Source organism: Mirounga angustirostris, unplaced genomic scaffold (genome assembly GCF_029215605.1).
Source record: "Mirounga angustirostris isolate CCGP_5_RB_7025 unplaced genomic scaffold, mMirAng1.0.hap1 SCAF_2, whole genome shotgun sequence".
Classification (NCBI taxonomy): domain Eukaryota; kingdom Metazoa; phylum Chordata; class Mammalia; order Carnivora; family Phocidae; genus Mirounga; species Mirounga angustirostris.
Window position 1 is genome coordinate 52,832,517 of NW_026991710.1, and position 23,465 is coordinate 52,855,981.

Sequence of the window (23,465 nt, forward strand, 5' to 3'; positions counted from 1 at the left end):
TGTCAGTATTAAATAAATTTATGTACTTGCAAAAGTATTTTTTCATGGGAAGACAATTAGAAACAATGATATGATACCACATGTGCCAAATATAATACATGTGCTCTTCCCAGTGTAGCACAAACTACCAGAGTGACCTTGAGCAAATACTGTCACCTCTCTGCCACTTTTGTACATCTATAGAAAGAAAAGACAGAACTAGAAAGCATTTCATTGGCCACATTGTTCTAACACACTTTGATTACTCATTCTAAAAATAATAACGCTGCCTCGAGTTCCAGCAGGTCAGGGACTTCTGTTTTCTTCAGTGCTATACTATACTCACTGTGCCTAGAAAACTCACTGACATATACTAAGTGCCCAATCTTATTGAATGAATGAATGCAGAAAATTTGCATAAAAAGCAAACCTTGCTGTAATATAGTACTTCTAGATATGTCCAGATTAAAAAAGGGAAGGAGAGTTTAAGTTATTACCATGAAGTATGTGTGCGTGATGTGCCTGCACATACACGTACGGTCTCTCTCATATGCTGTGGCTAAAGAGCACATGCTGAAGCCCAAATTCAAACGATGTTTCCTGATTAAGGTGAAGTACTCAAACAAAATCTAGGAAGAAACTATCTCAGCATGTAATAATCAGAGATTTTTTTTAAGACCCTCCTGAAACAAAAGAAAATCCTGATGATTGTATTTTTTAAAGATGTTGTTTATTTATTTGAGAGAGAGAGAGTACACACATGCGTGCAGGCACACAAGCGGGGAGAGGGGGTGGAGGGACAGACAGACTCTGCTCTGTGAGCGCTGATCCCCATTCGGCTAGATCTCTGGACCCACTCTAAAATACTGCTAACATTACAGACTGGCAATTTAAATAAGAAGAGTATTAGATGGAAATTGAGTCAAAGAGGATAATTTGCTGACTCTCACAAAACAGCAACCTTTACTCAGCTTTGGGCTGTTGAGGTCATAGAAGGCTGCTAGTTCCAGTATTCTGAAACTTCCAACTAAACAGAGAAGCCAGAAATTCAGATTTTATATGAAATCTCTCAATCTTTAAGTGCTGACAAGGAATTCAAATGGATATACTTATATGGAAAAATAAACAAAAAACCTGTTGGATCTCTCGGTTTAAGGAGAATAGAAATGCAGTAGAAGGTCAAAGAAAGAATATTTGCTGGGTGCCGACACTGTGCCAAGTTCTACTCTCAGTCCCACTTTTTAAATCCTTATGTAAAACTATACCTCAGTAATTTGTGCTCCATTTTATAAATTTAAACACAATAAAGTAAGTTATCCTTCTAATACATGTTTACGGAAGTTCTCTTGTATGCCGGGACCTGAGCCAACTTGTAGAAACAGTGCAGAATGGTAAATGTGAGATAGGCATAAGAAGCCCAGGAGCTGACAAGCATAGAAAATGTATCACAGGTGCAGTGATTGTTTCTAAGAAGTGTGTGGAATGTGTGCATGACTTTAAGGGATGGATAACAGTGTTTCTCTTAAATACTTGCCTAATTCTTAAGTGCAGATTTGGGGTAACTAAATAAAATATTCATTCCTAAGGCCTGAAGTTCGGAAAATATTCTGAAAAGGAGATTATTCTTATTCACTTAGTTTAATAAAGGCTTTCAGACTGGGGGAGTTCTGAGTCAGATCAAATCAAGACAGCCTTACAAGAACAGTCTTCCCGGAAGCTATCAGATCAAATAAGGACAATTCCCTGGGATCCAGCCTTTGAAGAATCTCCTGTCCCACTCTGCTGATCCAGTGCATGCTAGCCTGCTGCTTTTTTACCTTGCCAGCAGGTTTTTGGTTTTTGAAGGCTACCTCACAGCTGGAGATGCAGGAAAGAACATAAGGCACCTTAAAATGATAACGCTATTAAAATAAAGTAAAAGAAAGAAAGAAAGAAAATATCCAGTTCCAATAAATAATAAAATTTTTAACCTAATTTAATCTTTACATTTTTTTAAAATGCTAAAGTTAGTGCTGCTGTTCTAACAATAGTCCATCATTTTTCTTGCATAAATGATCCCTGTATTGCTCCATGACTGGCTAATTTCCAGAGTTCCAGAAAATTGATTCTGACAATGTTTGCCAGTTTTCTCATGGCTTTTATGGAGAAGAATATTTGTAGAGGCCTTTACTCCACAATTTTCGATGGCATCACTTTTGATCTATATTTCACCTAGAATAAGATTGCTTATCTAATCATAAATGGCACAGCCTAACAATAGAGTAATATATTAATTAATTCTTATTAGAATTAATTACACCTTGAACACTCATTTCTTTAAACTATAATTTTAAAATTTCCTTTACTTTGTATTTGAATGACATAACACAAAATGAAACATCTATGTACTGTACACATTGGACAAGTGTGGACAAGTACATACTTGGGCATATAAATGCACATTCACTAAGTTTCTCTACCTTAAATTTTTTTCTTTAAAATTAACATCAGGCATAGTTATGTCAAAAGAAACATAATTCAAAACATTGTAAGAATGTTGGAAAGGAAACTCATTGATTAAAAAACTGAACGAAGGGCACCTGGGTGGCTCAGTCGGTTCACAATCCGACTCTTGATTTCGAATCAGGTCATGGTCTCAGGGTCATGGGATCGAGACCTGTGTTGGGCTCTGCACTGAGTGTGGAGCCTGTTTAAGATTCTCTCTCTCTCCCTCTGCCTACCCCCGCCCTCACTGACACTCTCTCTCTAAAAAAAAAAATATATATATATATATAAATTGAAATCTAAAAATTTGAAAAAATTAAAAACCGAACAAAATATACAGTATACTAACAATTATAATGGAAAGAAAAAGAAAGCATAAAGTTGTTAGAATGAATAGAGCTCATTCTGGATATGAAGGGACTATGTTGTTATAAAGGAAACGATTGTGTTTTATACAAAACTCATGTACAAAATTGGGTAATCTCCCCCCAAATTTTAGCTGCAAAAGCAACTACGAATCAGATTTACCCTCAAAGATGCACTCTGACAAATCTTCTTCTGAATAACTTCTGGATAGAAAGAGGAGACACACAAAACTAGATTCAAAGGGAATATGACATATTTTCTCAGGCTTTTAAAAAATTAACTTCAACCCCACCTGTCAGCCATCTTCCCAGAAAGGGCAATTTAAAATATTGACATAACAGATCATTTTTGGTATGTGAAAAAATTGAGAGTACAAAATATAGCTATAGGTTCTCATAGATGGATATTAGCCAGCCATTTACTTGTACAGGGGTAATGATAGATGAAAGAAAGAAAATGATTTGAGATGAAGGGTAGGAGGAAGAAAACAGAAAGGAAGAAGGAAGAACATAAGAAAGATAAAAGAGGGACTAAGAGAATAAACACCATTATGTTGGCACTAGCTATACCTGGTTGGTACTATACTTTCTCCCTTTGGCTTATATTTATGTCCTAATATCTTAACAATCTGTTAATATACTTTATTTATAGTGTATCTCTAAATGTAACCATAATTTTTAACAACCAAAAAGAAATACCATGTTAATGAAAGAAATCACATTGAGATTAGGATGTTAGCATATAAACTATGAATTAGAACAATTAATACCACTCGTTTTACCTCCATAATAACTCTGTTTGTAAAGGACTGAATAATACACCTGATTTTTTCATCAAATGCAAAAAAATAATAACAATAAGTTTTAAATATTTGGATTATGACAATATTAGATTACTTAATTACACCAAAATTAACTTTGGAAGTCATATGAATTATTACCAGTGTGAAAATTTTCTAAATGAATTACATATACACACTATACCATAAAGTTTTAAATGTTCAAATTGCTTAAATTAAATTCTCAAAATAGAGTATTGAAAAATACTATTTGTGCTTGCCACAAAATGATTCTATAATGAATTTGGGTAGTTTGAGTATGAAAATTATAAAATAGTTAATTTTTTTTAATTTCATAAACGTTATTATGTTATGTTAGTCACCATAAATATTAAAGTTATATGTAAATAAAAATCTCTCAAAATCTGAATTGTTTTGAATATAATAGTCATGCAATACAGTTATATTTTCTGTGTAATATAATGATTTTATGCCACAATATTTTACTTACATTCATTTTCCATCTGATAATATATATTTTTAATTGAGCAGAAGATAATAGAATACTTTTTAATATAATCCATGTATTAAGATTGTTAGTATTATACATTAACATGCAGATTGCTTTAAAAATGGCTTACCTAATCTTTACCCAAAATACTTTATTTCTAATGTACACCAGTAAAATAAATTACTAGCAAAAACAATTACTGATTATAAAAATATTCCAATGAAACACCTTTCTGAAAGTTTTCACTGAAGAAAAATTTAAGAATTGGAAGAAAACCTTTGATTACTGACTTGATAGTCTGAGAAACTTTTAATCTCAGTAAAATTTAAAGGAATTTCTTATATTATTTTCAATCCCTAATGTAGTGAATAAAATACAAAATAAACCGTGTTTGAATCAACACTGGTCACTGAGTTGCTAACTTTCATTTCCTGTTCAATATAACCAGGATAATAGCAAATCAAAATATATTCAGTTAATTTTCATGTGTGACATTTAACATGCTGTCAACTCAGATAGCTTAAGTTGTAGGGAAAATATCATAAAGACTTACCCCATTTTTTGGAAAAGCAATCCATCCCAAGTCCCCCATGACAGTACGTGAATCCAACAAATTCACTGAAAGAAAAAGAACACAAAACTGAGTCAATTGTATAAAAAAGTATACCATTTTCATAGTGTTATTAAAGTGCATATTTCTTACATAACTGAAGTTAAATTAAGTATTCATCATGAATATGAGAGTTGTAATTTAATGAAAACATTATTTGGATGCACAAGAACAAGTGATTTTGAATAAACATTTGGAGAACAATTACAGCAAAAATACATAAACAAGTCATTACTCTAAGTGCTCTTTCTTGTCAAATAAGAATAAAGGAAAAGTATTAGTAAAAAGAAAAAAAAAATGAAAGTCCACAGAAAACTGTAAGGACTATGCCACTCCTTTAAAGGCTCTCAATTTGGGGATTAAGCTGCCATAAATTTGTGACTACACATATTGTATTTTCTTCTGAAAAGCTATTATGAAGCAATTAACAAATAACTTACATTAAACAGAAATAAGCTATCCCCAAGTTTGTAAGATTTTTTTTGTGATATTAACTGAAATCTGTAATCCAAATTGCAAGTTAAATTAAGAAATAAATCTACACACCCATAACTAAGCCAAGAAAATTATAGCAGCTCTCAGGGTTGTTGCTAGAGTTAAGTGTCCACTGCATTCCCAAAAATATCTTCTACTTACAAATAACCACAGTCTACAATGTGCTTCTTATAGAACTATCAGCTACATTTTTGAAATGCAGACCTCAGTTATGGCTGGATATACATAAATATCTGGAACTCTCAGAATGGAAGTCTGAATATCATTATTACAAAAGGAAGCCATGAAAGAGTGTTTATGCAACAAGTTTATCTACTGTTCTCCTCCCCCCACCCCAAATTAAACTAGCTTACAGGATGCTGAGTAGTCAAACAGCTTCAGACCTGGGTCACAGACGATCATCTTTCCAGCCTATTATGCCTATCCCAAGTGATCTACCTGGCACACCAGGCAGCTGAAACAGTCTGAAAGGGAAACAACTGGGTTATCCCTAGTCAGAGGTACTGAAGCTTCCTTATACTACATTCAAGAAACACTACCTTGAAATGCTACCAATTCTAAAAAAGAAAAAAAAAAAAGATTCTATCTGTAAATGTGAAGCTAGAGTACTAAAGTAGTAATAGCTGATAGACAGAGAATGTGTTACAATACTACTATAAGAAAATATAAGATGAAATTATTACAACCAAGGACATTAGGATCACAATTGAAATAAAAATTTTCTACACACTATAGAAATTATGTGCACTTAAGCCTTATCATCCATTTTTATTTCATATAACATATGCAAACTTATAGATCTTATACACTAAGTTAACAGTCTATAATAATACTAGTTATATAAAGATAAATCAAAGTTTTAAAGTTTTAGAAAACACAGATATATACTCAATACCACATATATATGGCAGTCTTCTATGATGTGTGTGTATTCAATATACTTGTCTACTTCTCTCATTAGGTTCTGAGCTCTTTAACTCTAAAAATCTATGCCCATAGAATGTTTGCATCATCTTTAGCCTACACATATCAGAGTGGCTTTATAGAATAATAAAATAAATAATTTGTTGGATTATTCTTTTTTAGAAGAAATTGGCCTAGCTGAAAAACTATTGTTGAAAACAGCAAAAACAAACGAAAACTGTTCCACTACCGACTGACCTTGCAAATCCACCAGTCATCCCACTAAATCTAATTTTTTAGTTAGATCCATACTCTTTTTACTCTCTTGTTGGCTTTTCTAGTTTCCATGGGAATAAAGTTACATTAAACTTAAATGCCCTTGTCCTCATTTCAGTTTTTCTGGGACACTAGGGCTATGTCTAGACATGACTAAATACCATGGGAGTGCAGAACTTAAATTGTTATGTTTATTCATCCTTTTGATTCATTTGATTCACCTTTGATATTGAGTAGCAGCATATCTGTGTAGACCTGATAAAGTAGAGCAAATTAGCAAGCTAAAGGCCTTCTACTATGATGGCAGTCAAATTGAACTTAATCCTATATTGGCAAACTGATGTGAATAGGAATTCTAGGAATTCATAACTAGCCTGCCATGAGAAACACAACATTCCTTGTAGACCTCTTAGTAACATGTGGATCTTCAAATATTTATTATTACCAACAGAATTCCAGATGTCTTTCTAAAATTTAGTTACCCCCACTTGAATTAACTTTAATCTAAATTACTATTCTTAACTCTTTTTTTGGCTTAAAATATATATGTGTATGTGAAATTAAATGAATGAATTCAAAATACTAGCTTGGCTGTTAATACATTTTGGGGAATTTTCAACATTGGCATACATTTCTAAAGACTGTATTTATTTATTTGACAGAGAGAGACACAGCGAGAGAGGGAACACAAGCAGGGGGAGTGGGAGAGGGAGAAGCAGGCCTCCCGTGGAGCAGGGAGCCCGATGCAGTGCTAGATCCCAGGACCCTGGGATCATGACCTGAGCCAAAGGCAGATGCTTAATGACTGAGCCACCCAGGCGCCCCGGCATACATTTCTAAACACATGAAAATACCCACAACAAAATGTACATTATCTTTCTTATGATGATCTTGTCAAAAGTTTTTCTTCAAAGAAATAGATTAGGAGGTTTATAAGATACACACGTATGTCACTTCCCACTGCTGTCTAAAATCGGTTTTGTTTTGGAAACAAATGTTTTCATAAAATTCACAATGCAAAGAAGATACTTATACATATGATTACTAAATTAGAAATTGAAAAAAGAGTAAAATTAGATGTTTCAGGCAATTACTTGCAAATTACTATATTATAACTTTTTCTTTTTTAAAGATTTTATTTTTATTTATTTGACAGAGAGAGACACAGCGAGAGAGGGAACACAAGCAGGGGGAGTGGGAGAGGGAGAAGAGGGCTTCCCGCCGAGCAGGGAGCCCGATGCGGGGCTCGATCCCAGGACCCTGGGATTGTGACCTGAGCCAAAGGCAGACGCTTAACGACTGAGCCACCCAGGTGCCCCTATATTATAATTTTTTCATATAATTCAGAGGAAATTGGAATTTGATGCCTCAGGAAAAATAATTAAAATTATAGTTAGGTAGATAGAGATATTTACATAGAGACAGAAATAGGTATATATAGAGAGATATAAATGTATAGATAGAGATATAGAGTGTTAGCTTTCTTAAACTTCCAAGTTTTGCGCATGCTACTTTAGCTGTCTCAAATGTCCTTCCACCCCCTTTTGAATTGCTAACTTCATTTGTCCAACAAAACTTCATTTGTCCACATTTCGGGAACTGTTACCTCTAGGAAGCCATCTCTATTCTTCTTTATTACTGAATATTATATTAGCACCCAATTATTATTTCCAAAACACTGAATACACAGAATTGTATTGTCCCCTTAAAAGAATACCATGTTTGACTCATGCCTATGAACCTAGCCTGCAGTCAGAAGAGCTGAATAGCTGTTTGTCTTATTAATGAATCATTTGGTCAGTGGGCAGATCAAGAGGGTGTGTCTGAATCAACATACACCAGTGGTTCTCAACATGGGCATCTGATAACGTCTGGAGACATTTCTGATTGTAAAAAAATGGAGGGTGGGAGGAGTATTTGTTACTGGCTTCTCACGGGAAGAAACCAGGTATTCAGCTAAGCATTTCTCAATGCACAGCAAATCTTTCCCCACCCCCAGTAAAGAATTATCTGGCTTAAATTTCACTAATGCCAAACTTAAGAAACCCTGGTATACACCTATGATGCTACCAGAAAATCTTTATTTTCACGTTCTTTGTGCAGCACAGCAGTAGCATGATTTTCATTAATAGAAGTTAGCATATCTGAAGGCAATCCTTATAAATTAAAATACTACTATTTAAGGAAATAAGAGTAATAAAAATTGAAATTGTATTTAGGGGGAAATAGATTATTCTTATTACCCAACACCCTTAAATTATTTTTCATATAACTAATATAACTGTTACTATAAGTGTTCTTATTTATGCTCTAATAATTTCTCAACATTCATGATGGCACACGTTTTTCAATTTCTAATTTAGTAATCATATGTATAAGTATCTTCTTTGCATTGTGAATTTTATGAAAACATCTGTTTCCAAAACAAAACCAATTTTAGACAGCAGTGGGAAGTGACATACGTGTGTATGAAAAAACACTACAACACTGATATTATTAATGCCTCCATTTCCTCCACTACTTAAGCTAGTAACATAAAAACCAGAAGTTTAGACATAGGGTATATATAAATGGGAATTTTCAGAAGTTCATTACCCAATTTCATTACCGAATTTATTAAAAGAGGAGATTGGCAGTAATGGAGCACAGTCACTAAGGATCTTCTATGCAACAATTACAGTAATTAAATTGTTCTGAACAGTATATATGCTTGTTGTAAACTGCAGTGAATACACAATGAGTATTGATCTTCATTGTACAACTTAATTAAAACTTGTCTGGGAGAAGCCACTAATGAATATAATTAGAGGGAATGTTTGATATCACAGTTACTCTAGAAGACATTAATTAGATATCAGAAATTTTATGGAAAATGTTTTTATTCTATTACTTATATTTTAAAATAAAGTCACGCTATTAAACTGAAAGACCGTCTTCAAGGTCATTTCCCTCAACCATTTTATAATTACAATGAAGATGGGCATATTGGTTGGTACTCTCATCAGTAATTGTGAAGACTGATTCTCCAGGAGAAATAACTCTTCAGGGGTCAATGAGTATATAGTCTATTACAAATTCCTAAAGTTAATATAGAAAAAAAAAAGATTTACTAATACAGGAACTTTTTAATAAGTAAAAATAAGTTAACCATCTATCCAACCAAATAACAGATTATAATTGAAACTAATTCAAACTAATCTGAAGTATACTTTAATTTTATTACTACACATTAATAATTTGTTTTCTTGAACAAAAAGAGAAAGGCTTTTAAAGAATTTACTTTCAGAAAAGTCAGACAGTTGCTAACTCATTCTTTTGGTTGGGATTCAAGGGCAGGGAAAGGAAAGGATAGAATGAGTAAAATGTAATATGCATAAGAAGATTGCTAAGTTCTCAACTTCACACATTCTAACAATTAAAGATTAATTTGAGTTAATAATTCAAATATGCTCTTCAATGATTATAACTTTCAAATATTCATAATTTTCCATGTATCATTTTGACTCCATATCTTCCTCCTTAACATCTTGCTGATATTAGTCATAAAAAGCAGAAACAAATTTATTAGCTTCTCCAGGAAAATGATACATTGGGATGAAGGTGTTTTGAAACTTTAAAGAGTTAAATGACAGCTCAAGGACACTTAGTCCCACCACCATTAGTTGGACAAGGCTGTGAAAGAATGTGTGATCCTTGATAACATGAAGGTAAAATAGAGTGACAGTGGCATATTCGTACTTTTACTTCATTTCTGTTTTCCCCATGATCTTTACATAAAAAACCAAACACAATTGTAATGGTAGTAGGACCTTCACCACAGTATGAAGAGAGAATACTTTGGATTAGTAGCAGATAAGATGGCATTGTTTTTCTTTAAAGGCAGTGAATCAAAGTCCCATTGCATACAGTAGGATTTTGATAGATGCTTGCTTATTGATTTCCACTTAACAGTATCAGAAAAGCTACTGGATTCAATTATAGCACATATTTTACTGATCTGTGGGAACAAACCCCAGATGTACAGCTGTCCAGCCTCTCTCCATGGTCCCAACCAGCACAGATGTGATTTCTTGCTTCCAGGCTAAATTTTATAATTTGACAACTGCTGCAGGGAACAAAGAACAGTTGACAATATGAGTGCAGGGAAAGAGTACATGTGTTTCCCATTGGAAAACTAAATTTGTAAATTTGGTAAAAATCATGTTAAAAGTTTAGGAGTGTTATGTAGATTTCTGGCACCCCTCTACTTGAAGGCAAAAATACATAACCAACAGTATTTCTGTAGACAATGAATGTGAGCATTTTTTTTCCAATTCTGAGCAACCCATGTGCATAATTTCAGGAAAAAAAAGAAAGAATATGGAAAAAGGAATTTATTCAGTGTGTACTATGTGTCAGATGTTCTATCAGGTAGCTTATACATATATTCTTTCATTTAATCTTCCTAACAGACTTATAGGTGCAATAAGAGCACTGATGGGGTGCCTGGGTGGCTCAGTCGATTAAGCGTCTGCCTTCTACTCTGATCATGATCTCAGGGTCCTGGGATCAAGCCCCGCATTGGGGGGGGGGGGGGTCTCTGCTCAGTGGGGAGCGTGCTTCTCCCTCTGGCCCTCCACCACCGCCCGCCAGTTCATGCTTGCTTTCTCTCTCTCTCAAATAAATAAATAAATAAAATCTTAAAAAAAAAAAAAAAGAACACTGATAATTTCCAGTCTCACTCAGAGCCCAGCAGGGAAATCAAGGAAAGAAGAAAACATGAAACAATACTTGAAGTCTTTATGACAAACCACAAGCCCTTCCTTTGGCTTTGCACAACCAAGTCCCTTTTTTAGAGCCTGGATATAAGATACTTTGATTACAGCCATCTATGTCTCTGGACATCCAAAGGCCATTATCTAAACCCTGATTATGAATGAATTTACTTTGTACATGAACTATGGCTGCTGAACCCTGCTTGAGAAAAAAAAATCATAATCAATTATATAAATATATAATATATTATAAATTAACAGTGGCCTCAAATGGGCCATCACTATTGCCTAATAAATCTACTCTTAGGGAAATCAGTTCTCTCATAAATTAACCACAAAATATTTTGTAAAATCTTAGTTAAAATATTAAAAATAAACCTCATATTCTCTTCCAGCTAATGTCCTCTTCTAAATTCAAAATATTAAATGAACATCCTATCTATTTCTGTATATCCTCTTCATTCTTTACCTAACCCACTGCACTTTGGATTCAAACCCACTATTTTACCAAAACTTCTGTTACCAAGTCGATTTGTGATAATCACGTGGCTCTGAGTTCCTAATTTGGCAGTATTTGGCCATGCCCCCCATGAACAAACTCTCTCACCTTTTATCTTCAATGACAACATATTTCTGTGATTTTCTTCTACTTCTCTGGCTATTATTTCCATTATAAGCTACTCTTCCTATACCAACCTTCAAACCTTGGCTTTGATTAATATTCTATTTTTGTAGACCGGTTTCACTTCTCACTCTATACCAATGATTCTTGACTAGGACTATTAAGGAATAGGAATAAAAATAAAAGAAGAAGAAGCTTTTTGAAAGAACAAATGTCTTGGCACCAGTCCACAGATACTGAATTAGACTATTTAGGATGGAAAATGGTTAGTAAGTTTTGTTTGTTGCTTTCTTGTTTTAAAATATCAGCATATATTCTTACATAAGAACCCCTGTAGAGGGGCTGATGAATTTCTGTCTTCAGTTATAATGTAGATGTTAATGACCCCTACAAATCCATATATTTTATATATTTCTCTCTCCTGAAATTCCAATCAATTTATAAAACTGCTACTGGTTTTTAACACATTCATGATATGCAGTCATCCCCCGAATGAACACAGTATCTTCCCTGCACGAGAAAAAACAAACATCTCCTCCTGTGTTCCTTATCTCAGTGAATGCAACGCCACTGAACTACTTGTTCTATCCAGAAATCAGTGAGTCATCTTTGTCTTCCTTCCCCTTTACTTGCACACTGAATCAGTGACCAAATCCTACCCATTCTAACTATATCCTATATCTAACTCTCTGAACTGGTTGTTGTATTTCATTCTACAGCATAACCAATCCAGCCAAATTCTCACCATAATTTTTCACTTGAAAAATGTCTTAACTGGTTTCTCAGTAGAAAGGCATGATCCCTGACAATTTCTTCAAAAAATTGCATTCAGAAAGATCTTTCTAAGCAACCAATATGATCATGTCACTCCCCTACTTCAAACCTTATAGCTATGTTTCATTTCTTAATGTAAGTCTTTCCAGGATTGGTCTCCATTTTCCTCTCCAGTTTCATTCAGGCTTTTCCCTCCTTCCTTGTCTACAATTTGGCAATACTGAACTTATTTTCAGTTCCATTATGTGGTCTCACTATTGATTCAGTTCTGCCCAGTGAGTTGTGAAGGTGATCTGAAGGGAAGGGAGTTTTTGAGAAGAAAATATGAGAAAAGGAATCTCCTGGCTGCTTTGAAAGTTGCTGGGTATGTTTGTATTTCCTGGAACTGATACAACCATCTAGGGAAAATAAGGAGAATCAGCAGAGAGCAAAACTTACAGATTAAGGTTGGCAGAGTGAAGGGATGGGAAGTATCTGGTTCCAAATTATATCATAGAATAGCTAATCCATCTAAATTTGAAACTTGCTTCTCTTAGGACTTTCTGTTATGTCAGAAAAAAAAATCAATTTTATTGCTTAATCCACTGAGGAAGTGATTTGCTGTTATTTGCAGAGGAAGACATCCTTACTGATACAACTGCTAAGTAGCAGAATTTGAAGGCAAACTCCAGTCTCTTTTATTCCAGAGTCTGCTCTCCTACCATCATGCCTTGAGACTTCTAATATTCTATTATTAACAGAATTCCAATAACATTCCCAAATGAGTTACTTAAACTCAGATTATTTATCTTTGAAATGATATCTAAAATGACCTTTGCTGGGGTGCCTGGGTGGCTCAGTTAGTTAAGAGTCCGAATTTTGATTTCAGCTCAGGTCATGATCTCAGGGTCGAGGTATGGAGCCCCATGCTGGGCTCCCCACTATGGTTGGAGCTTGCTTGGGATTCTCTCTGCCCCTACCTCCCCCTCTCTAAAAAAAAATGGCTTTTGTGGTCCCTCTCAATCTTAATATATTATGCTTTGTTGTTGACTATATAGAACAACTGTTGCCTTTGTTTCAAAATACTTTCATCTCTGTTCATTTTGTTATTTTTATTTCTTTTTGTTCATTTTGTTTCAAAATATTATTCATCATCATAAGGAGTTTTAGCAGCTGCTCTTTGAAAATTAAGCAGTAGAATTTCATACTATGAAGCATAAAACTCTGAAAGAAGCAAAACTTAATCAGAAACATATACTAAAGATTTTTGAATTGTTAATATACTCTAAAATTGTAAACTTGGGGAGATGGCAAAGAGGATTTCAGAATTAGTATCCACTGGTTATTCCATACAAAGTTTTTAGGCAGAGGTAACACTGAAATCCACTGACAGCTAAATTATGACTAATGAGCAGTCTGCTACATTCATAGGACACATGGCATGAAAAGACCAAAACCATATGGTTTTTAGCAGCTACCTTGTCAAGAGTGGTAACCAAACTTGTCAAATTTTGCATATTGTTTTTTATTCTAAAGAGAAAAGTCAACATTAGATGACATAACAGTCTTGAAAATCATCACATCACAGAATACACTCATTTAATAGCTGCTCAGTTCCACACCACACTGTATATATAAGAAGCTATTCCTTACAAAATAGTGTAAATATTCAACACTTGAAATAAATGTTCTTATTCACAATTCACTTTTTGAATGGTTCACTGGACAGAATATTCATTAATTCTATGGTTCTGGTTTGCTACTATGTAAACTTATAGAAAGGATTTTACTTTGAGGGACTCAATTTTTATATCTGTAATATCAGTGATTGAAACTAATAAACTTATATGTGTCTGTGCTTAATATATGTTATATCACTTAGTCTTAACAATGATCCTTTGGTATGTTTTTCCCCCATTTTTCAAATAAGGAAATTGAAGTTGAGAAAAGTTAAATAGGGCAGTGGTCCAAGGTCCCAGAGCTAATAAGCACATAGGTGGAATATAAATCCAAGTCTTATCTAACTCCAAAGCTCTTTCTTTTGCTTCTATATCACACTTGCCCAATGTTGGATTTGCTGAATCCAAAGGTTTACTCCTTTGAAACTCTTAACTCCTATATCTCAATGAATTTTATTAAATCAATGAATTGTGAATAGTATGTTACAGAAGCCAGCATCTACCATAAAATTCTAATAGTACTGTATATAAGGTAGAAATCTTCAGATATATTAACCTAAACAGAAAAAACATTAGTTTTTTCTGGGCAAATCAGAGTTTAGTATCAAATTTCCAACAAGTTTCAAGTAAGTTACAAGTTTAGTATCAAATTTCCAAAGATTGAACTAAGTTACAAGATCCCTGAAAGTGAAAGGGTAAGCAACAAAATAAGTATTAAACCTCTTTTCTTAATTTTTAATTTTATTATTCATTATGCTTTACACATGTTAATTGGGGGAAAACAGGGCATGTATTTGTTCAAATATACTTTGTCCTTAGATGTTAAAAGGCACATAAAAATAGAATGGAAAATATATGCAAAGCTGATTCTTTGTTTTAAATGCATACTTACCCCAGTCCCTAATTATCCCTAATGCTTGACTGAAATACCACAAACTGCAAAACAATCTATATAATCATTAGCTTTCAAGCCTTCAGGGTAGGATAAATGATGATTGTATCTGAACATGAACAGAAACAGAAACTTGCACAAATTCACAGTATGCATTTTAAGGTGATGGCATTTCCAAAAAAATGAGTTAAAAAACTGAGTAGCCCAGTAGCCCTTTTTGTAAAATGAAAAGTGACCCAAATTTTTGCTGTCAACTTCAGTCATTATGCTTATGTCAGTCTTACAGCTTAATTAAAATTTAATGCTGATGTAAACTCTACATAATTATCCTTTATTATCTAAAATAGAAAAAATATATATTACAAAAAAAAACTTTGGGTAATGATTTATCATGAAAATCTAGTCAAAATGTACAGCAATAAAGACAGAAGTATGAACAAATACTGTGGCCAATAATTTTAGGTGGCTGAATATAAACATTTTAGCACTCAGCCATAGCCACCCATCTCAAAATAGCTAGAAGCATTCATGACTGTAGGAAAGTAATTTTTAAGTCAGTTTATTAAATACAATTAATTATGTATCTTAGCAGGGTATAAGATTGATGATCTAGTAGCAGTCATTTTTGCCTAGTTAATGGTGCCTAAAGTCTATTTTTGGTCAAAATATAACCTCAGTACTTAGCTATTTCTCCTTTTACAAAGTGTAGAAAGGAAAAGTGAAAAAAAAAAGAAATAAAGTAAAAGTATTTTAAATTTTCTGTGGTATTGTCAAAGATGCTTTTTATGCCTATTAAATATTTACATTCTGGGCGCCTGGGTGGCTCAGTTGGTTAAGCGACTGCCTTCAGCTCAGGTCATGATCCTGGAGTCCCGGGATTGAGTCCCGCATCGGGCTCCCTGCTCGGCAGGGAGTCTGCTTCTCCCTCTGACCCTCCTCCCTCTCATGCTCTCTGTCTCTCATTCTCTCTCTCTCAAATAAATAAATAAAATCTTTAAAAAAAAATATTTACATTCTTTCTCCTTCCTTGGTATCAGATTCTTACTGTGTTTCGAGTAGCAATGTGTATAGAACCATACGTAGGTCATGACTGTCCTTAACCAATAATTATAATCATGTTTCTATGATCTTAGCCTTCATTGGCTCTGGCAGCCTTGTTACATAGGTCTGGCTAATAAGATATAAATAGAAATCAGCCTTCCAGTTTCTGGGAAAGTTTTGTTGTCCTAGCTGAAGCAAGAGTGCTGCTGGAATGATTCTTGGCTCTTCTCTTTCTCTTCTTGTTCTGAACTGGATGTGATGCTTGGAGATGCATCAGCCTTCTTGCAATCATGAGACAATAAGCTAGAGCGTAAGGCCAAAAAAACCCACAATGATTGCAATCTTGACATCATGAAGTCACTGAACCCAAATCACCAAACTTCTACCCTGAAACTTCTTCCCATTTAAAAGACAATCCCTCTACATCTTAAGTCCCTGGTGAACAGTTTTTGTATTCTCTGCCACCTAATCCAATCCTATATGATACAGATAATGCATAAACAACTGAGGAAAAAGTCTAGCTCACTGCTTCAACTTCCATTCCAGTTCTATGGAATATGGCACCATCAATGAATGAGGGTTTACTCATTCAACAAATATTTATTTAAAATCTATTTAAGTATCAAGAACTGTTCTAGGCCCTGGGGTTATATTAGTAAAGAAAACAGGTAGTATCTTGCTGATTGTTCAACTTTCCCACTGCTTAGTCCTGAGAGTACACACTTACTTAAATACATTTTACCTGTGAAATAATCCTTCTATGTCCCCTGAATCAGACCCTTTTAGGGTATAATTATCTGAATTTGGTATTTATGAATATATATAAACACATTCAAAATGAATGTAATATTTTTAAAAAATGCAGAGTGTTTTTTTTAATAAGATTTTATTTATTTATTTGACAGAGAGAGCAAGAGAATACAAGTAGGGGGAGCAGTAAGGGAGAGGAAGAAACAGGCTTCCCGCCAAGCAGGGAGCCCGAGATGGGGCTCAATCCCAGGACCCTGGGATCATGACCTGAGCCGAAGGCAGATGCTTAACTGTCTGAGCCACCAAGGCGCCCAAACAAAGAGGTTTTTTTAAGCCATATACCTTGAGGATCAGTCCTGATATCAATGGCTCTATCACTGACTATATAGCAAACCATACTTAGAATTTTTTTTTTCTTTTGCATTTTGGTATTTGCTTTTACAACTTTCTAAACTATATCTCTTACATTTCCTTATTGTGTATAGTGTTATCTGATTTATAGTATATATCACCTTTACTCTTAACACATTTTTATACTCTCCTTTTTAAGATTAATAATAAAAATACATTTATATAGCATTTTCTGAGTGTTAGTCATTTATATGTGCCATCTTTATCTATAGATACACTCATTGTTTTTGAAAAGTGTGATGTGTCTATCATCAGGATTAGGATCACCAACAGTGCTCTTTAGAAAGTAAATCCATTGGCTCCTTCTAAAACCTACAAAATTAGGATATTAGGTGGAGACTGCATCTTAGAAAATCCCCACTACTCAAGTGATTCTTATACTCAAATCAAGTCAGACAACATTAGAACTGGGCTATACTCTTTTCAATGTGGCAAATCCACTTATAGCACAGTTGGATTGTTGTGATAATATCAAATCGCCATAAGAGTCTGGAAAAGCTAACTCTTAATCTTTGTACTGAAACCACTGCAGGCTCCCACCAGTCCTAGGCCACAGATCTCACTTTGTGTAGCTCTGTTCTAAGGGTTCCTTAATAGGGACAAAAGTCAAAATTATCTATGGATGTTCTACAGCTTCCTAGGTTCTAAACTTAAAGATTTCCACAGAACTTACCTTAATGAATTTTCATTTAGTGGGTCTAGGAGGGTCCAGACCTGGTATATTTAATTGTGTTTTGAGGTTGGTTGCAATGAGCACTTCTAGGTTAGGACACTAGATTTGAACTCTTTGTTCAAAGTAAGCTTTACCACATGGAGTGCCTGTTTCACTTAGCTGGTTAAACAACAGACTCTCGATTTCAGCTCAGGTTATGATCTCAGGGTCCTGGGATTGAGCTCTGTAGCCAGCTCCACACTCAGCGGGAAGTATGCTTGAGGATTCTCTCCCTCTGCCTGTGTCCCTCCCCCTGATTGCACTCTCTCTCTTTCTCTAAAATATAAATAAATCTTCAAAGTAAACATTACCACGTATTATAGTTTGTTTTTTACCTAGATTGTCAGAAAGCTACAAGTCAGGATCATAGTATACTGATCTTCTATGCAACATTCCTTTTGTATTTTAACATAGCGGTTTTCACACTCAATTCATGATGCCTCTGTGGTTCTAAAGAGATATCTAAGAGGCACAAACAGATGAAGGGAGGGAGAAGTAAAAACACAGCCAGGAAACCCAACAACTCTGTTATCTGTTTCATATACTGAGCTTCCACAGTGATTTCTTTTGTTTTTGTTTTTGTTTTGTTTTGTTTTTTAAAGATTTTACTTATTTATTTGACAGAGACAGAGACAGCGAGAGCAGGAACACAAGCAGGGGGAGTGGGAGAGGGAGAAGCAGGCTTCCTGCTGAGCCGGGAGCCCGATGTGGGACTCGATTCCAGGACCCTGGGATCATGACCTGAGCCGAAGGCAGTCGCTTAACCAACTGAGCCACCCAGGCGCCCTCACAGTGATTTCTTTTGAATGACTTTCTGTTTCTTTTAAAAAAGAGAGAGAGAGAGAGAGTTTGAAAACCACTACTAATATTATGACCTTGGCTTTCAACAATGATTTATATTAAAAATCTATTAAATGGAAATCAGTTCTGTGTATTTTCAAAAATTGTTAAGACTATTATTCATGCCATTGCTCAATACCCCAAACACAAATACCACCGTGACCAGCTTCTCTGAAATCCCAGTCAGGGAAAAAAAAAAAAAAAAAAGTTTGTTCGTGATATAAACTGAGAGGTTTTCCATGAGGAAATGATAACTATATAACAGAAAGCTTGTACGTAAATATCTCTATCCAATTGCTTTAACGTTGATGGTAGTGAGATTTTCTTGATAGAAGTTTTCAATGTTTCCATATGCATTCCCTATATTTGTATTATTCTTATTTTAATTGATTTTCTTATAAACACCTGATTTTTAAAATAAAACATGATTCCTTCCTTGAAAAGTTATTTGCATAAATAAAGAGTAAATCATAATGCTCTCTAGCATAGTGGGTATAACCAAGAGCTTCAGCATCAAACGCACCTGGTTCCTATCTTGTCAGTTTTTGTGTGTGACTGAATGCATGTTACTTAATTTCCCCCAAACCCAGTCTCCCACTAATAAACGGGAATAATAATATCCATTTCACAGGGTTGTTATAAGAATTAGAGATTATGTGGTAATAGTCTTCAGAGCAATCATCATTATTATCCCTCCCATCTAGAGAAAGATTCACTTCAAAGGATTCTTGGCTCAGAAGAATACAACATTAACCCACTGATATTTCTGATATATTTGCTAGAATTTTTAAAATAAATAAAAATACGTTCAAAAGGGATAGTTCATTAAATATACTAACTAGTTACTGGTTAGAATTAAATACACTAACCAAACATTAACCGAACTATACTTAAAAAGCCATTCATCATTACATTCTAAACTTTCTCCCTTAACAAGTTTATTTTTAAATACCATTCTATTCACATGGTAGATGTTACCCATTTTCCTTGCAATATTAAGAATTCCTACCAAATTATAAATCTAAAGTGCTTCATAAAGTAAGTGCTTGTCTAAATAATCCAGGAAATCTAGAACAGGTAAAAGAGTAAATCCATCCCCTCCCAAGAAATTTAAATCATTATGAAACAGGTGTTTTATAGTAATTGTTTTTCTAGAGGTAAAATTAAATCACACTTAAAGCAGAAAAAAAAATATTTTATGTTGGCTGATAGTGGCTCAGTTCATCTGAATTCTGAGAATTTCTCATAAGAAAGAAGGGCGAGTGGGGAAGTGATAGCTGATTAAAGCACAAAGGGATAGTGACCACAGGATATCTACTAATTATTTTCTAGTCATGTTCTGATCAGTAGAACTTTCTTTTCATTGATGTTTTTGGTAAATATAAAATAAAATATTCTACTGCCAAATTTCTTGGTATTAAGTTCTTTGGGCTGGCAAAATCATACAATCTTTTAGTTGGCAATTTCACAGTTCAGAAAAAGACTCTATAATACCAGAGATTCTAAACTCTATTAGTTATGAATTTAAGAAAAGAGTTACATTGACTCTACTAATAAAACAGTAATGAGATGAGATTTGTTGTGGTTAAAAGTAGTGTCTTTAAAGAAACAAAGACATTATATAATAAAATTCATTCACTAAAAATGAATTCATAGAATATAACACACTTTGCTGATACTCCATAGGGAATGTCAGACATTGGGGTTTGCTCTCACTAAGTTTACAGACAGGCAACTCTTTCTTCATATCGCTGTGTGTAGTAAAGGATAAAAAAAGCTCGACTGCCAGTTACCTGGGAATTAACTTGCTTTGGTTGGCAAATCATACTATCTCTGTTAGTAGGAAATTCTCAGTTCAGAAAAGAATTTTTCTCTGATTAACCTTTACTTCTTACAGTGATTTCTATTCTGATCAAATATCAGAACTGTACAAACAAGGAAAAACTCAATTCCAGTTCAGTGTGATAAGCTACACATGGAAAACGAATTAGCACACAATCTTGGATAAACTGGGGAAGGGGCCTGCCATTTACACCTAGGCATAATGATCAAATCACTTAGGTGAAGGAAGGAGCTGAGTGTTTCCTAACAAGCACCCAAAATCCAACTGCACTGAGAGCAAGTCTCCCACTCAGGAGCCTGGGAATGCAGAGACAGGGGGAAGTAGCAGGAAAGATGGGCCAGAAGCAAACCACTGGGAGCTTTGTACTTAGGCTCAGGGAGTTTAGATTTTAGCATGAGGTCAATGGAGAGCTGCTAAAGGATTTACCCAGGGAGTAAACAGGGGCTGCTTCAGGAACTGAAGTAAAGTCAAGTATTTTTCTTCTGGTATTTCCATTTACAATAAATACTAGATAGTACTCACTAACGTAGAAAATTAGCCCTTGTTAAATAAAAGTGCCAACCCAGACTATTTTTTTAACACATGTAATATATAACTCATATAATGTTTATTATGTGCCAGAACTTTAAACACTTTATTGATGTGTTTTTACAATATTAATTTTTGCAGTATTTGTATTAATATTTCCATTTTACAACAAGAAAGCATAGGGCCAGGGAGGTTTTCTAGTTTTGCCTAAGTCACCCAGCTCTAAGTGGTTCAGCCAGGCTCCAGAGACTGTACTCTTTCAATTCTGTTATACTGCCTTCTGAAGTGGAGCCCTGGTTCTGCAGTTATAAGACTTTTGCTTTACAACTAGTTCTGATATTTTAATAAATCAAACTTTCTTGTCTTAATTCCTTTGTATATGACAGTGATTTCTCTAATGCACAGGCTTTTTTATGAGATTCTCATGAAATAATATAGGTTAGAACATTTAGTAAACTATAGAGTAATAATATAAACTACATAAAAGTGATTATAAAATATTTAATACAACTCTGTATATAAAAAGGAAAAAAACAGCACCCAAGAGGTTGACTTGGATAAAAGACAAAGGTAAATATATTTTTCACTGAAGCTTTCAGTCCGCTCACCTGTTGCAAGTAGTAGTACTGCCTAAAAATATATAATACCATGACTTAAGGCGAAACTGTATTTTTAAAACTGCCCTCTATTCCCAAGAGAGCAAGGGGTAATGATCAGCAATAGATAACACTTTGTGAGGGAAGGTTTTTTTATTTCTTTCTTTTTTAGTATACCTTTTTTCCAGTTTTATTGAGAAATAATTGACATACGTCACTATACAGACACACCTCATTTTATTGCACTTTATTTTGCATTGCAGATATTACATATTTCACAGATCAAAGGTTTGTGGCAACCCTGCATCAAGCAAGTCTATCAGTGACATTTTGTCAACAGCATTTGCTCACTTTCTTTGTGTCACATTTTGGTAATTCTTGCAATATCTCAAACTTTTTCATTATTATATTTGATCTGTTAGCAGTGATCTTTGATGTTACTACTGTAATTATTTTGCAATGCCACAAACCACACCCACGTAAGATGGCAAACTTAATTGATAAATATTGTGTGTGTTCTGACTGCTCCACCGATTAACAACACACCCCCTCTGTCCCTCTCTTCTGGCCTCCCTATTCCTTGAGACGTAACAATACTGAAATTAGGCAAATTAATAACCCTACAGAGGTCTCTAAGTGTTCAAGTGAAAGGAAGAGTTGTATATCTCTCTTTGTTTTTTCTTTAAATATTTTATTTATTCATTTTACAGAGAGATTGAGAGACAGAGACAGAACATATGAGCAGGGGGAGGAGACAGAGGGAGAGGGAGAAGCAGAGTCCCCGCGGAGCAGGGAGCCCGATGCGGGACTCGATCCCAGGACCCTGGGATCATGACCTGAGCCAAAGGCTGATGCTTAACCAACTGAGCCACCCAGGCACCCCTATATCTCTCACTTTAAATCAAAAGCTAAAAATTATTAAGCTCAATGAGTAAGGCATGTCAAAAGTGGAGATAGGCCAAAATCTAGGCCTCTCATACAAAAGTGCTAGCTAAGTTGTGACTACAAAGGAAACGTCCTTGAAGGAAATAAAAAGTGCTATCCAGTGAAGACATGAATGATAAGAAAGCAAAACAGCCTTTTTACTGATATGAAGAAAAATTTTAGGTAGAAGGATAGAAGATTAAACCAGCCATAACAGTTCTTTAAATCAAAGTCTAATCCAGAGCAAGGTCATAACTCTCTTGTATTCTCTGAAGGCTGAGAGAGGTGAGGAAGCTGTAGAAGAAAAGCTGGAAGCTGGCAGAGATTGTTTCATGAGGTTTAAGCAAAGAAGCCATCTCCATAACATAAAACTGCAAGGTAAAGCAGCAAGTGCTGATGCAGAAGCTACAGCAAGTTATCCAGAAGATCTAGCTAAGTTAATCGGTAGAAGTGGCTATATTAAACAACAAATTTTCAGTGTAGACAAAACAGCCTTATATTGAAGAAGATGTCATCTAGGACTTTCATAGCTAGAGAGGACAAATCAATGCCTGGCTTGAAAGCTTCAAAGGCCAGGCTGACTTCCTTGTTATAGACTAAAGCAGCTGGTGACTATATGTTGGAGCCAATGCCCATTGGCCATTCCTTAAAATCCTAGGGCCCTTAAGAATTATGCTAAATCTACTCTGCTTGTGCTCTAGAAATTGGACAACAAAGC

At 34.6% G+C, this 23,465-nt stretch overlaps 1 protein-coding gene across 7 annotated transcripts in view; it reads right to left on the minus strand.

Moving 5' to 3' along the window:
• Positions 1-23,465, minus strand: part of EPHA5 (EPH receptor A5) — a 348,533-nt gene that overhangs the window by 308,600 nt on the left and 16,468 nt on the right. For all 7 annotated transcript variants that reach the window (XM_045881077.3, XM_045881078.3, XM_045881079.3 and 4 more), the window contains exon 2: positions 4,672-4,736. In XM_045881077.3, coding sequence (XP_045737033.1) covers positions 4,672-4,736 — 65 coding nt within the window. The remainder of the gene's footprint in view (positions 1-4,671; positions 4,737-23,465) is intronic.